We start from the raw sequence: 16,808 nt of genomic DNA, 5'->3' as shown, positions 1-16,808 counted from the left end.
ATTAGGTCCTGTTTTCTGTCCTTTTCTGATTGCCTGCGGTTGTCTGCAGTTTTCGTGGGTGAATTGCAGGTACTGGGTGTCACCTTGGACCAGTGCCCTGCTAGTCCCCTTGATGCCTCTCCTAGAGTCACTGGAGGCAGCTCTTCTTCCAAGAGGGCTCTGGATAGGCAGGGCTCAAGACACCCTACCTCGTATCTTCTGTCTGCATCGTCACCTCTGAGTCCTACTTTGCTTCTTCACTGTAGGAAAAAAAAATAAACAAACTAGCCAATGAAGGTACACCTCTCCTCAAGGTGGCTTAACAGAACTGTACTGCCCCTTGTCTGTGTTTTAACTGACTTCTGCTTATTGAATAAAACAGAAAGCTTATGTCTTTGACCTGGTTCTGGCTATATTCTTCCAAACTATTTACTGTTTGGCTCTTTCATAATACGTTTTGTGGCTTTGTGTTGTTAGCAAAGGTTTTCTGGTTTTATTATGTGGACTTTGGGTGTCGGGGATGCGGTTCTGATCTATTTTAGTATCATATTTTGTGTTGTATGCTATGATCTTTTTGTTTATATGTATACATAGGGCAGTGAGTGTGTGTGTGCATACCTGTAAGTCTCTAGGGAACCTTTTCAAGTATAAGATGATATTGTGGTTGGTAATGGTGAGCCAACCCTTTCGAGTGCATTTCAGACAAACAACTCGCGGCTCTCCATGAACCACGGCTGAGACAAATTTGAGCCACCTCTTTGTGCTTTCTGTTCTGGACTGTTATGGATGCTGTTCCGTTCCTGGTAGAACTTGCACTGAAGGAAAACTGCACTCTAAGGGTACAACAGCTGCTGTGGATTACCGTATCGATGGCCACATTGTTGTGAATCCCTCCTAGTCCTGACAGACTGCTCTGGTACAGACTGTAGACGAGGCATTCCCCACTGAGGAGCTTTGTACTGCCTATACAATGCATAAAAATCCCAGTTTTCCACTTACTAGATTCAGGACTTCTACAGTTTGCTATACTCTGCCACAACAGGTTTTCAAATTCACCCATCAAGTTTATTTTGGCCAAAAGTTTTAATTGTCTCGTTGAGTTTCTCATTTTGTGTTTTTTTGGATGCTGTCATACCATTCCTGTATTTCTTCTAGAGACATCCATGCTGAGGAGAAATAATTTGGCCTTTCAGTCAGAGGAAATTTTCAAGTATTTAAAGTATTTCTGAAGCCTGGGCACAATAAACTTCATCCTGTCAAATCTTATAATTTAAATGATTTCTAAGTGCTGTAACGTATATCAGTTGATCAAGCTGTGGAAGGGCAATGGATCACTGTGCAAATCACTTTTTTATACTCCCAGCGCATGCTTTTGCATTCCACTAACAGAATTCCTTTCGGGAAACTGCTAATGTTTGAGAAATGCTATAGAGAATAGTTATTTCTTTTGTCTTTCAGTTTTCATTTTGAATGTATCTGTCTTAAAAAAAAAAAAAAAAAAAAAAGAAAAGACTTGAGTATGATGCTGTGTTTGTTAACTCAAACTTCTTTCACTTTATTTAATAAAACTAGATACAGTATCCTTTGAATTCTACTGTGCAATAGGAAACCATCGTTGTCACAGTTCTGGGGCTATTTATCATTTGCTCTGCTGTTTGCATGGTTATGTCATGTTAAAATTGCTTATATTCCCTGATTTGTGAAGTCTACTTTTTTGTTCTTTTTTAATGCTAACAGCTTATGGAAGTGGACTCCAGAGCTGTACATCTTGGTGCTGTCTTTATTCGTGGCCTTACAACATTGCTTATGGCCAATAGTGCCTGTGGCTTTCCATTCAGAATGGAGGACTTGATGCCTTGGAAAGTGTTTGATGGAAAACTTTTTCAAGAAAAATACCAGCGGTCACACCAAAGTTGCTCTGTGGAGGAGCTTTTGGAAGGCAATGTGAGTAACTACATTCTCTTAGATAGTTCTGTATTTTTTTTTTTTTTGAAAAAAGGTATTTGTCCGTATTTATATACATAAATTTTAATGTTGTTACTTTCTTTGTATCCTTCCTTTGTATTTTTCCTCTCTTAATTATTCCTGTTTCATCCTTCTCACCAAACAACATAAAAAGGTGGAAATACTGGTACTATGCTGGAAGCTATAAATTTGCCTTTATTTTTGTTTCCAATTCTCAGAAAATAATACAAGGAAGTATCAAAATGGTTGTCAATTTCAAAAAATGAAAACTACTGTAACAGTTTTCTAATACTGAGATATTAGTGAAATCTTTTTGCTATAAGACTTTGCGCAAAATCTTATAATGAATGTGTTTTAAAGAAGCATACTAGGTATGGTTTTTAAAGCATGTAAGAGTAATATTTTCAAAGGTACTAAGGAACTTAAATATGAGATGAAGATTTGATGAACTCCAGGGGGAACTGGAAATCAGAGGAAGTTTATATAGATAGATATTTTTAATAGAATCCCATCAAGTAATTTCCTGTGTGTTTAAGTACTTAACACTCAATTCCATTTTTCAGAAGCTGGGGTTTTGTACAATTTGCATTTGCGTGCTATGTTACCTAAAACTGGTAGGATTTAAAATATGCCTGCACTGGTAAAGGCAGCTAGGTAGCAGCAGTCTTGCAGGGTATGGGCCATACGTGATACATTAAGGTGGCTGTGATCAGATGTGGGGTCCACCCGACCAGGTGCTGTGCTGCATTAGTGCAGCAGAGAAGCCTTAGATGAGAACTGGTTCGGGGCCCACCAGTACAGAGAATGTGGAGGGGAGCTTGGGAAGGTCTTTACTAACATGTAGATAGCTCTTAAGACCTTAGATTTGTATCTCTGTTTTCATTGTGGAACTGGAAAACCCATATCATTTAATAATTTATGAAAGTTTTACCTTTAAAGTGTTTTTACCTGTCTTTACACATATCACTTGAGGCTCAAAAAAATTATTACAGAGAAAAATGATTTTGTTTTTCAATAATATTGACCTCATACATTTAATATCAGTCGTGGTATAATTAGTTTGCTTTTCCAATTTTGTATCTAATTAGATTACATCCTGAACTGGAGTGATGAGTGGAACACATGTGGGTGGGTGGAATATATTTCTTTTTCAGCAGGAGGATGATAATCCTTTCCATACGGAGTCAATTGTATGATTAGGACTGTAGCTTCTATCCAAATGTTGTGGTTCCCACTGATCAGTCGTTGACTTCACTAGATTTTGGATTGTTCCAGTGGTTCATCCAGTTTTTCATGTAGAACTTTTGCAGAACAGTAGAGGATCTAAAGAATAAACGGAAAACTAGAAGACTACATAAATCTCTGTGAAACTGTTACTTCTTTTCCATTTGAATAGATATTCAGATTGGTGATTTAGTTTTAAAATACATATATAAATCTGAATAAAATTGATATTGGCTGAGATGTATTAAGTATGATAGCTAGCACGCTTTATCTAACATTTGAAGATCCTGATGGTAAAGTTATATTTTAGCATATCTTAGAAGGGAGATGAAGAAATATGCTTAGATGCCTAGAACAGAGCTGGAGGTTGACTTAATCAACTAGAATATCTATGTTAGGTTTTTAAAAAGCATGATGCTCTAGTTTAAACAAACCATAGATAAACTGTTCCATGGTGGAGAAAAAATAGTCTAGCCCCATTAAATTTTAGAGCAGTTTAAATAACTTTTATTTTTTAGGTACAGTTTTATGGTACATATATGGCAGAGAGTGTTCCCAGACTAATAAAATAGTTTTGCAGCTTATCAGTTTGAAAGGCAAGAGTCTGGTTTGGGGAGAATTGCCAAGAGATGCCAGTTTAGTTAGGGACACTGGCAAGGCAACAAGCGTATGTGATTGGTTGTTCCTATTATTATAAATTCAACTTAATAAATAAAATTGGTCCTTAGTTCCTGGCAGAGCTAAACGTACCGCTGGAAGCCAAGATCTTTCAGCACTTGTTTGTTAGCAATCTATCCCTGAGCATCATAAATCTAACCTGATGATAGCTACAGCACTGTATGCAGAGGGAAGAAAAAAAAAAAAAAGTTATTCTATGCGGGTGTTTTGTTATTGGAAAGATAAGTAAGAGGAAAAAGTTACTCCTTTTGGTGTTCCCTGCTTGTTTGCTAACTCCTAGGGTTTCTCTATGTACATTAGATCTGGACTGTTAAATTACTTCAGGGAGTTCAGGAGATCTCAGAATCGGTGTTGCTTTGACTATGATGGTTTAAATATAGTTAATAACTTTAACCAAGACTGTATTTCTACTGTAATTTTCATCAATATTTACATATGTACAAATAATGTTGAGCATCGTAGCATTTGCTTAATACAGATTCTTGTACCAAAAAAATAAATCTTAAAATTAAATGCAGTTAATATATTTGTGGACATTTTTTTGTGTAATTCATCTCTATCAAGTCTTAGAAATTGTTAAAAATAAAAAATAGAAAGCTTCTGATGATAATGAATAGCCACACTGTTTTTTTAAAAAATATACCAAGTTCTTATTATGCTAGTTCTGTTTTTCATAACAGTAATCATATTAGTTTGTTTATCCACACAGAAAATTGGATATAATAGTCTCATAAAGCAGTGAGACAATGATATTATCACTTCATTAGTCTTTTTATTGTGCTTCTCACTAATGGAGTATGTTTGCAATCATATTTTTTTTTTTTAATTAAAAACAAATTACCTAACAGGGTCAGCTTAAGTGATATATTTTGTCCTTTTTTGATCATGTCTTTCATCCAACCTTCATAAACACATTCTGAATTTATTCTCCCAAGAATACAGTGAAAGGATTTTCCCATTAGTGGGAGTTCTTTGCAGACTGTACTCAGTCTGCATGGAAAAAAAATATCTCTGGGTTGTGTTTGAGGCTCCATCTCTAAAGAGCACAAAAAACGTGCTAGGAAAATTCACGAGGGGGTTCAGGGATTCAGATTCTTACCTCTGCTTAAGAAACCTCTCTAGTTGCTCCAGTCTTGACACCTATTGGCTTTTTACCTTATCCTGTAATCCATTCTTAATGCTCCCTGGCCACCATGTTGGTTGCAAAAAGGGATTATCATCCTCATAAAAATCAGCTCAGTTTTATGAAAATAAATTATTATATTTAAAAATCTGCCTTTTTGTAATTCTTTTCAATCTGCACAATTTCCACATGCCCAATACAAACCAATAAGCAAAGAAAAATATTCTAACATCTAACACTTCTAAGACACTTCTTCAATGCTCCCTGAAACCAGTAAAAGTTAAAGATGTATTGCATCTCTTAGTATTGAGTCTTCAAAGAGTTTTGGCATGTTCTTTGGACAGCATAACTTTTCATCCCACAAGGTAAACGCTTATTTAATTCCTCCATATCTCTTTAGATTATATTTTATGAGGAAACTGTCTGGAGTTAGGGCCGATGTGTTACTGTTGTGTTAAGTTTTGTTTGTAATGTATGAGATGCTTTGATTTTTTTCACTGGTGAGTTTTTCCATCAGTTCATCAGTCTTTATGTGGAGCCTTTAGTTATCTCTGCCTGAGGTATTGTATTGTTGATAGACCTAATCTAGTCTAGTTAGGTATATTTGCAGATGCGAAGTAATAGAATAGGGAAGAAAGTAATTTACAGATGTGAGCAGAGGAGAAAAACAAACTTCACCAAGAGAGGAAAAAGCATTCTTTCTGCACCCCTACTCAACTCTCCAAGAATCCACTTTTAATATTAAACGTTTTAATTTTCTTTCCTGAAAAATGTGAACCAGAAGACCTAGTACCTTCATGCATGTATGAGTGTGGACTCAGAAAATTATTTTGGTTGTTAGATCTGTGATTGATTTGTGCTACACCTGATGAAAGAAAAGCAGAACAGTCATTAATGTTAACCCTGTTGTCTGCAGGAGTCTTTGTACACACCCTTCCAGAACCTGAAGTCACTCATTTGCAAGGCTTGCATGGTGAAGAAAAGAACAATACAGAGCAGACCAAGAGGGAAGGGATTTGTCACAGGTTGGCATCATGTTAATTTTCTCGATATATTATTGATAAGCTCAATCATCCTTTAACTGCAGCAGCATTTACTTAGGAAGCATGTCCAACTAAGTAAATCATAAGGTCTTTCTACAGAAAACTGAAGAAGGGATTTAAGAGAATACCTCCTGCTTTTCAGAATTCATATGAATTTGATTACCCAAGTTTGGATGAAAATATTTCATCTAGATACATAGCTAGTGAGATAGATGCAGTAAATAAAATATTCAGTAACAGAAACCACTGCTATTTACTCAGTGACTAAAGTTATTTTTATAGGAATAATTGAATGACTCAGTTTTTTCTTCCTTTCCCTCAGGGGAGCTATTTTAGCTATGATAGTCTTAGGTCTGAGTGAGGCATTGAAGACTGATTGATACAGTTCAAAACAAAGGCAAGCTTTTGGGCAACGTGGAGAAGGGTTTTTGCCTAAGACCTTGCTTATTTATTTCCAGCTATATGTCTTGGTTTACTAAGGACATTAGTTTTCCCAACTGATCTGCTTGACTCTCAGTGAAAAACATCTAAAATGTTTTCAGCATCATTCACAGATCAACTTGATTGTTGAGGCTTTTGAGGGTTCAATCACACACTGAATTAATCACGCTGTAATTATTAGATTTTAAAATGCCATTATTACTATTTAAAATGTTGTTACTACATAGAATGTGTATGTTATTGAAATGCAGATAAGACTGTGGGCATAATCTGCTAGTCTTTTCTATTAAGCAAAAGTATGTCCTCAGCTTTTGATAATATTTATACAGAACACTAAGAACCTCTAGCACCCCTTTGTATGTCAACTTCACTTTATAAACTTGAGTGCTTTTGGGTTTTATGTGAGAGAAGGGAAGTTTTTTTTGATGATTTTTAAATGTATACGTGATAGATAACCTAGATAAACTGTGGACCTTTTTATTTGTATATGTTGTTGCTTTATAGTTTCAGCGTCTACTGGTAGAGGTGTGGTTCTGCTTTCAATAGTAATTGATCTATGCACGACAGAATCACCTAACACTACAAATTTGATCTGGTTCAGTCATGAGCAGATGATTGCATTATGGCTGAATTAGCTGAACATCATGTGATAGAGTGTTTATGCTGGAATTATGTTTATTGCCTGCTTAATACCTGATCAAGTATGATGTCAGTGGGAATAAAAATTACCCCTTCAGAATTCATTGAGCAAATTGCAACAGACAGAATGATTTTCTTCTAGTTTAGTACTCTGCATCTTGCAACAACACTTCTGTCCAATTCTGATGTTGTACTACACCATACTGGTGCTGGACATTCATATCTGTTGGTGATTTACGATACCAAACCTTGTTAGTGTCTGCTAATGCTTGAGAGCAGTACTTAACCATTTTAATTATGATTTGTGATTCCAATTTGGACAGAGATTTCTGCTTCATTTTAATGACTGCAGTCTCAAAATCTGTGTCATAAAATTTTGATCTGGTTTCTAAATACACTTGTTAACAGCTTGTAATCATGATGTGTATAGATGGAAATGAGGACAAGAACCATACTTATTAGGCTGACTACAGTTTGGAAAAATAATAATTGAGCATAAGTATTTTGGCATAAATCTAAGAAATGTTGTTTCCCAAAAAAGAATATGCTCTCTTTTCTTCTTCATTTAATCTTACATACGAAGTTGGATAGTAAATACTGTTTTTCAGGAACACAGCAAAGAGAATTTAATCCCAGGTTCCAACAAGCACACAGAAGTTCTTTTGTTCCTCCATATCATAATCAGATGAGGGGGTTCCTCTGGAGAAGTCCTCAACCACAAGGTAAAAACTTTGTGTGTATTTGGAATAGTCTCTATCAGCAATATAACAGTTCTGTTTCTTTATGCAGTTTGTGTTCGTATGCATGTAGTTACCCTGTGCTCGCAGCATTCAGTAGCAAACCTTTTATCAGTTCGAGTTGTGTAGTACCATTAGCAGAAACTAACTCTACAAGGTGAAGTGGAGTAGCATTATTATCTGAAGTCCTCATTTACTCACAATGTTCTGAAAAAATCTTTCATGCAGTATTTAAATTTTCCATGCTTGGTCTCAGCTGAATGGTGTTTAAAACTGTAACAGGTCTAAAACAAGTCAGCACAGCTGCACAGAAATGTCTGTTTAAAGTCCTTGGTTGCAAATCTTAGTTCATACTTCAATAACACACTTAAGCATGGGAATAAATTTAAACGCATTTTAAGTGATTTTCTACATTAGGGTCTCAGCTTCAAGGTTATTGCTTAGGTAATAGAAATGAAGTCCTGTTTTGTCTTGACAAATTAATTTTGAGTCATTCACCGTTCTCACTTCTTGAACAGAACAGCTGCTTCAATGAAGCATCACTGTGAATAACACCACTGAGCTGATATTAACGCAGTTTTACTTCCTCATTATTACAAATTAAAGCATATACACATAGATTAAAGAAAATTACCCAAAGGAAGAGAAGTGTCTAAGAAAGATACATTATTTTGTGAAGTCTTCAGAGCCTAGATTTCTTCTGTGTTGCCAAATGTTTCGAAGTTTCGAAAGGAGATTGATGATGCGATTAGTGTGGAGTGTTAATAAATAAATACAGTAAAGTCTTGAATGTGTTTCAGCCGCTTTTGTTATACGCTTGAGAGTGAGATACTGTCGTTTGATTCACAGATAAAATTGTTTGATGGTTTAGGTAGCAAATACTAAAATATAGTGTTCATGTTCACTGTAAGCAAAAAAACAGAACTTATCACTGTTTTTGTGGCCATCTCAAAAATCCAGCTATTCAGGATCCACTTTTGTAGGCACACTGATCACCTCCAGAGATCTCACAACTAGATGAATTCCATAAAATATGTTCCATAGTAACTGCACTGAACTGTGTTATAAACATGGTTCAATTCCATTATCAAAATATTACGTGTTCCTCTACACAGGCAAAATTAAGCCTTATTTACTACCCTCAGGACACTCTTAAAACGTGATGCCATAAATGCAGTTAAATGTTTCTGTTGTAAATAAAATAGATCTATTAGAAAAATATATCTGTCATTACAAAATAATCCTGCAGTGTTTTAGAGTTCATTTTAAACTGACTTGCCAAGACTTTTGACATTTTGAGAGAATTCCCTTTTTCATAAGTTTGCTAGTATTAAGACAGGTATTTGGTTTGCTTTACTATGTAGGTGTTGTCTCTGGTACGTGTGCCTCTCACCACAGAGAGGAGAAAAAAAAAGGGGGGACCAAAAAAGTAGACGTGTTCCATCATAGCTTGTGGTAAAACTTCCTAGTAATATTATTGATACCTATCAATCCTATCCCTTATCTTCCCATGCTATACTGCTATAGTTGCTGCTGTTGCATATAATATATAAATCATTGGATAAAATGCCTTAAAAATTAATGGAACAGTAACCATAGGACCCATATCTTCTGTCAGAAAAGAACCCAGTGATTAGGCATTCCTTGCTTATTCTTATCAGTTAATGTTGAAGAATTTCGTGGCAGTGGCTCAACTTCAACAGTGGAGGAAAGAGTGCCTCCAACCAGAAAGTATAAACCTAAGCAGCAGCAGTATTTCTTTGAAATGATAATTTCAATACCTTCAGGCAGAAAAAGAATCAAATTTAGGTATCTCTCATTTTGTGGTGAATACTAACCTCTAATCTGTTGTAGTTAGCATCTAATTCTCTAGCTGTGTTTTGAGAGAAAGGAATTCAGCTTGTTTTTTTGTTTTGCCCTTTTTTTAAACAATCATTCTCTTAATAAATTTATTGGCCATATGTCACAAATTGAGAGATTGCATCCAAGTAACAGAGCAGGACACCAAAGCCTTTCAGAGAGGTAGAAGTTTTATCCGCAGCGTTTCTTGTTTGTTAATTTAGAAGACTTCCCAATGAGCGTGCTGAGTTTTGTATATCCTGTTCTGAGTGCCTGAATATTATGATGCTTGTTAAACAGATTCTAGGTATCTAATTTAAAGCTAAGGTTAGGCTTCTGTTATTGAGCAGTAAAACATCTAAAAATTTGGCTTTGCAGGTCTTGGTAGTCTTTGTGTTTTGCATTTAAAAGTATTCCCTGAGGTACCAGAGATGTTTGTAACAAAGAATGTCTAAATTCTAGGTTCATGTCTAAAACAGCCCACCAAGTGCTAGCTATTGCTAGATACCACTTTATTAATTATCAGTTAAGACCACTCATACATTGTTTTGAATCACATTGTCACCTCATTCTGCAAATAGCTAAAAATAAACTGAGCACTAAGAACTATGGAAATCACTGTTGCCATGTATCTCTGTCACTCTCTTCAGCAGTCCAACTGATAAACGTTTATTTCTCTTATAATACAAATTACTACCTAGGTCTAAATCAATATACAAAAGATAGACAAAAGAAAGTCTAAGCTTATCTATGTATTGTCATATACTTCTATAACTTTATTTAAACATATCAGTAATTTGGGCAATGATTGTCATACTAGTATTTGAAAACCTGTCTGGAAAAGCACAAAAGTGAGCTGAAGATAGAGAAAGACATAGTAAAGATAGTGTCTATAGGACCAGTTGAAATAGCTATATGAATGGTTAAAATTGACAATACCCTAATACATTAGAAGTAGTGAAAGGACTTGGCAAGGCTATAGCTTTTCTGATCTGCCTGTGGTAAGGTAAACACCTGAACTCTGTCTGATGGAACTGTGGGAGAAGAAGAAGAGCAATTCCATCATATGCTTTAGCCTTCAACATCTCAAAATACTGTCCATGATTACATACCAACTGGAGAGAAACATGTTGTTTTTTCAAAATATAAATACATTTTTGTTCTTGCAGACTGTCTGAATAAGTTCTTGTTTTCCTGTTTTAATGTTAATTAACAGTATTTAATTCCTCTCCTGCTTCCTCCAGGTAGAGAATATAGATCGGGACATCCAGACCGGAGGAGAAGATTCCACCTTCCTCCTTGGTAAAGAATAAATGTGATGACCTAGCAAACTGAGATAGTTATTGCTGGGGTCATTTTGTCTATGAAAGTTTCTTCTTACAAACTTTACAGAGTAACTGAACCATATGACTGCAAAGGAAATAACTCAAAGCTGAGGGTATTTAGGGTGTTAATTAATCCCTTGTCATGTTAAGTCTAAGCTTACAATGAGACCAAAATCACTAAAACTTAAGTTAAAGGTACCAACTGAAGCAGAGTAGCATCCAAGTATATCTACGGTATTTTGTGATATTGACACTGGATGATCTGAAGTATTTTGACCACATCATTAGATATTCCTGACTATAAGTTTTAAGACTTAAACTACAAGTTTTGCACATTTTTTGTTATATGTTTCTATAAGACTTTGCACACCATGAATCATATGGAATATCCATGTTGAATTGTGGTTTGTGTCTTGTGTAGATTATATCTTAATTTTAAGGGTTGTACCATCGTTACAGAAACCTGTTGAAAAGTTTGAAACATGACATCACTGATTGTAAATATCACCTGCCAACGAAACAAAATGACCTTCCTGTAAAATGCAGTACTTTTGTGTTAGAGCCAAAAACTGCTGTTGCTTTTGGCTCTTTTAGTTAAGCAGTTGTGTCTCAGCTGAATGTGCGGGATGAACCACATCACTGCTGAGGAGAGAAAGAATCTGAGTCTTGTCACGCTTTACTTCTGCAATAAATAATGCTTAGCAGAACTAGGCTTTTTGTCCCTGTCCGGAATTCTAGTTCAAAGACTTATCTTTGTAATTCCTTCTTAAAAAATAGATAGGCTTCACTTTGTGATTCAATTTCAGTAATAAACTTATTTAATTATTAACTTTATTTCAAATTAATTTTGTATAATACTAAAGGAACATAAAAGAACAGAGCATGTGCAGTTTTTAACAGCACTGTCAGATCCTATATTGATAAACTGATACCACAAAAGCCCCTCTTCATGCATTACAGTGTAAAAAACACAGTACTTGTGTTTTTTAAGAAACTGTTTTTTTAAGAGCTTACAACATCCTTCTCATGTCTTCCATTTGCATACCCATTCAGTTAAAACAATCAGAGGTACTTTGCTTAATCGCTGTCATTAAGCAAAAAAAAAAAAAAAGGCGGTTATGTACAAATCCCATTTTAAATCATGAAGTGTAAAAATTGTATCAGAGAGAAAAAATGTCAACACTTAGGTCACATAGAAAGTAGGTGACACTTAAAACTGTAGTTAGCTCTTTACTGATCTGCATCTCAACAGCCTAATTGAAAATTGTATCCTTCTATGTAATCTTCAACAATTTCATTCTTTTCTTGGATTTGTAGTGGTCTTTTAATTGGGCTGGCTCAAGTGGATGTTTATGAAACTGATGGGATTTCCTCTGTTTATGTGCTTTGGAATCACCCTTTCTTCAGTTTTGTACTTCAGCATTTTCGATAGATTAAGTTATGTAAAAAACTTTCTTCTCCTTTGTATATGAAGTATATGATGAAAGGAAAATGAAAGCCCAATGTCCTGTTCCCACTCACAAAAAAGACTGAGCAGCAGAAAAAAAATCAAAATGTTAAAAGCATGTTTTTAAATCTGATACAGTTTGCAGATTTTCATAGGAGTCAGCTTTTAGAAGTTTTCCACTTTCCTATTCTTCAATCTCTGTCAGAATCAGCAAACTTTTTAGTGTACCCGGTGGATAAGATGTTTTGACCTGATTCTTGCATAAGTTATTGAGTCAGAAATTGCAGATTTTCTAGTTGTCATGTTCTTTGACATAGCATTCAGAAAATAAATATATTTCACAATTTATTTAATACTACTACAACCCAAACTATTTGAAATTGCGTTAAAATACCTCATGTGGAATTGTGATAGATTTTTTTTTTTTCACATGGAAGCTTTTCTCAGAGTAGTAAGAACACTTCCTTAAGTTTCTTTACATTCCCGCTGGAAATTATTTTGCTTGAAGGACTTTCACCAATGTCAGTGGTGTTGCACAAGAATAAAACTTTGTTGGTACTCAGAGAACCATGGCGTTAATACTTAGCATGTTGGAAAATCCACTGTCTGAGCTAATTTTTCCTTTTTGTTTTGAATAACACTGAGTATCATGTTAATAGTTCTCAAGATCATAATGCTACATTTTACTGATACAAAAACTATATTTCAGTGTCATGCTTCTAACTATTACTGACAGGTTTATTATAAACATTTGAAAACTAGATCTATATCTGAAAACTATCTCATGATCCTTACTAACAGAGAGTAGCAGATGCAATAGAACTTGATGCTTGCATTAAGATTTGCATAACGGAAGGGTTAAAGCACAAATGCTGACCGGGATAGTTAGTACATAAGTCACTGAACCTGGAATGCATCATTATGATACTTTAATCACCTACATAATAAAGACCACAAAATCTTACCCTTTATCAGGCCCTACCTTCTATTTAACGTAGATTACACAAGAAATATGTATCTTATAAAAATATCAATACTTTACGTACTACAGAACATGTAATATTTCTAGCTAAGGATTACTGTTGTGTTACTGTAAAAGAAATATTCTGTGTCTTCTATCTGGCTTGAAATTGTCTAATGCCTGTTTTTGTCTCTAAATTCCATTGAAGTGTCTAAGGAAATTCACAACTAAGAGAAGAAATACAAACAGAAAAACAGAGGGGAAAAAATCAAATATCAACATTTTCTTTTAATTTTTCTAAAAGAGGAACAAGGGGCTCCAACCTTTATAAAATTGTGGTAGATGCCTGTCTGCATCTTTAGTCATATAAACATCACCAAAAAATGTGGTCCACAGAGTCTTGCTCACATAGTAAAACTTAGGCTCAGAAATGTCTAACAATTAGGACAGGTTTTTCAGAGACGTCTGTAAATCTGAAGATGTACTTTTGAAAACACTCTGAAAACAAGACTGAAAATGTTACCCTAAGTATTTCTTGCCTTTCAGGCATGTGTCATTAATTTGTGCCTTTCATGAGCAGTTTGAGTACTGTAGCTTTTCACTGTATTTTTTTTTTTTGTTATTGGAATTTTTTCAGTGTTGACGTTGGTGTGTCTTATTTGGCTCCTCATAACTGTTTGTCTTTTAGGTCACCCAGATGACCCTACTTATTACTGGAAGTGAATGAAAATGGATAAGAGAACAAGATACGTTTTTGTGAAAGGCTATATGCTGAAGATCGCAAAAACTTTCAGTAATGGTGGTGGGAAGGCTCTAATCAGAATTTTATCATGCATCGTTTTCAGTTAGGTTTTATTTTATATACATTGTTTTTCTAGACTATTGCTTACTGAAGTAAATTATGGAATGTAACAAAACAATTCTTATGTATTTTAGGCTTCATACAGTATTGTTTGGAGCACTTTATAAAAATGTTATTGACACAGTTATACAATGATTAAAAAATTTGTAATAAAAAAATCATGCCTAAAAAGCAGAAGCCAGTCCTAGGTGTTAAAAGGCTGCAGAAATTTAATTAATTCACCTAGTTCTATTGGCAAAACTGTTATGCCTCTTCTGTTAAATCTTTATGCTATATGAGGATGAAATTGCCCAGTCTTGAACAACAACAAAAAAGTATTTTTAAAGTGTTTACATTAATGTCAGGGTTAAAAAAGTCATACTTCTCTGTAACCTGGCTTACTTTCATAGGTCTTCAGTCTCAGAAGATGAGAAAAGGGTAAAAACACTGCTGAAACACTCTAGATTAGTTTTAAAATCAGTTTATACATATAAAACTGCTGCAGCTGTCCTGTTCTTTTGGGGCCTTTCAGAGCTGAGTCAAATACATAGTCCTCTTTTAGAATACCTAGAATTCTCCTCCGTATGCAATGAGTCATTTTTGAAACATTTAAGGTTTATGTCAGACCTTAAACCTATCTTTAGATAGCCTCAAAATAAAAGTGGCAGTGTGAGCCTCTGGCCAGTGTGATTTTTGGCAGAAATTCTAAATTAAGAGAAAGCTAACAGTCACGTTGAATGCACTCGTGTTTTTATAAGTGACAGCTATTTGAAGCACACATGTAATTTTTTTTCTGTTGACAACTTTGATACCTTTTTTACAGATGTTTATGGAGCCACGATTTCACTCTATACTAGATAGTCCTGAGAGATACAAGTAAATGGACAGACAGAGTACAGGCAGGGCAATCAGGTATCTCCTGTTAATTTTCAATAGTCTTACACATCACACAGACTTTCTTAATACTTTTGAGATGTGTGATTTTAGAATAGTACATAATTATGCTCAAATGTCTTCAGAAGTGTTTAGCACGTGGAAAACATGCTATTTTTATATTCCAAAGAGAAAATTTAGCTCTCATTTTGAAATCTATTTTCATAAGCAGTACTATAGCTATTTCACAACTTAGATTTATCCTTATGGTATAGTGATTACTAATGTAAACTCTGCTGGTTTTAGTCCATTATTGCTCAGTTAATGTATTTTCTTAGGCCTTGTGCAGGTAATTCCTTTGAGCCAACTGTCAGTGGAATTTAATTCCTATTTAGTATACATGTTATGTCAAAGTGAATAGTATTGTCAGATGTATATAACCTGATAACCTGATACTATTATTTCCTTGTATTATTTCCTTTTTCTGTTTGTAGCACTGTAAATATATTCTTTCATACCCTGCATGTAGCAACAGTCCATCTAAACAAATAAATTGGCAGCAACACAGAATTTCTAACTCTACGAAAAATGTGAGCAGACAATTTTTACACGATGCAGTGTCTGATATGCATTGTAGGGATCCAGTTGTGATAGGGATATTCCTGCTTCCTTTTTATCTTGATTTGTAACTGACTGTAATTGTACTGCATCTTTTTTCCTCTTTTTTTTTTTCTTTCCCCAAAAGCTTTTGAATGGTGTGGTCTGAATTTTATGGAAAGTTCTTTAGTTTCAGGAATCTCGTTTTGTATAATGGTGTATTTGAAAAGAATGTCACCGTGTGACAGAATTTGCTAGTAATTTCTCCTTTAGGTTCTGATATGGGGAAAGATTTCTGTTGGCCTCAATAAACAAAATTAAATACAGTTAGAGTGGGAGTTTTGCTGTGCTTGTTGTGGTATATTGTGAATTGCTGGTAATAATTATCCCAGCCACTGAAGAACTGTTAGTGAGTTTGTTGGTTGTTTTTTTTTCCTCCTAAGGTTAGACCATAAGCAGAAGCTGCTATTATTATTATTTTTTTCCAAGCCAAAAAAAATTTTCCCATCAGGAATCAAAGTAGAAGCAGGAAGCTGAAACACAGAAGTGCTATTTTCCTCACTGAACTTTAGATTGGTTAGAGTACTGTAAAGCTTATGGACCGTAGAAGGCTGTCGTATACAAGGAAATATCCTTAAAGCTTCCAATCTAATAGTGTCTCCCTAATATATGGACTGCAGGGATACTTTGAATTGGTTAAAAGAAAAAAAAAAAACTGGCCTGGATTTGAAGTGAACAAATCTATTTTTACAAAGGAAAGAAAACGGAAGGAAAGCATTTCTTATTTCTTGTTTTGCTATATTGCTTACTATCTTCTTCAGCCCGTATGAAGTGTAGCTGACTTTCATCAAATGTTCACGTGAATTGTGTGTTTATTAGCTGCTCTTCTGAAAGAAGATTCAGGGAATATTGATTAACGCTGGTAATTTGATTAACACCAGTCAGCTGTGACTCAATAGTAGTGACCAACAGGAAGACATCTTACTTCCTGGTTTCCCCAGGAAGTGAACGTGCCTCATCACCATGGTCTTGCACAGTGATTACGGACAAGAACGTGTGATTACATGTGTGAACATGGTTACCATTATCAGACTTG

The 16,808-nt window shown here is 34.9% G+C and overlaps 1 protein-coding gene across 5 annotated transcripts in view; it reads left to right on the top strand.

Annotated features, from left to right (window-relative positions):
- FAM120B (family with sequence similarity 120 member B) overlaps positions 1 to 16,038 on the top strand; it is a 60,912-nt gene extending 44,874 nt beyond the window's left edge. For all 5 annotated transcript variants that reach the window (XM_013194653.3, XM_048045949.2, XM_048045947.2 and 2 more), the window contains 5 exons: positions 1,717 to 1,923; positions 5,886 to 5,994; positions 7,701 to 7,814; positions 10,913 to 10,970; positions 14,090 to 16,038. In XM_013194653.3, coding sequence (XP_013050107.2) covers positions 1,717 to 1,923; positions 5,886 to 5,994; positions 7,701 to 7,814; positions 10,913 to 10,970; positions 14,090 to 14,102 — 501 coding nt within the window. In that variant the 3' untranslated portion in view covers positions 14,103 to 16,038. The remainder of the gene's footprint in view (positions 1 to 1,716; positions 1,924 to 5,885; positions 5,995 to 7,700; positions 7,815 to 10,912; positions 10,971 to 14,089) is intronic.
- The last annotated feature ends 770 nt before the right edge of the window (positions 16,039 to 16,808 follow it).

This window comes from Anser cygnoides, chromosome 3, assembly GCF_040182565.1.
Source record: "Anser cygnoides isolate HZ-2024a breed goose chromosome 3, Taihu_goose_T2T_genome, whole genome shotgun sequence".
In the NCBI taxonomy this organism is placed as follows: Eukaryota; Metazoa; Chordata; class Aves; order Anseriformes; family Anatidae; genus Anser; species Anser cygnoides.
The sequence above is the reverse complement of the archived record's forward strand: the minus strand, read 5'-3'. Positions and strand labels throughout refer to the sequence as shown.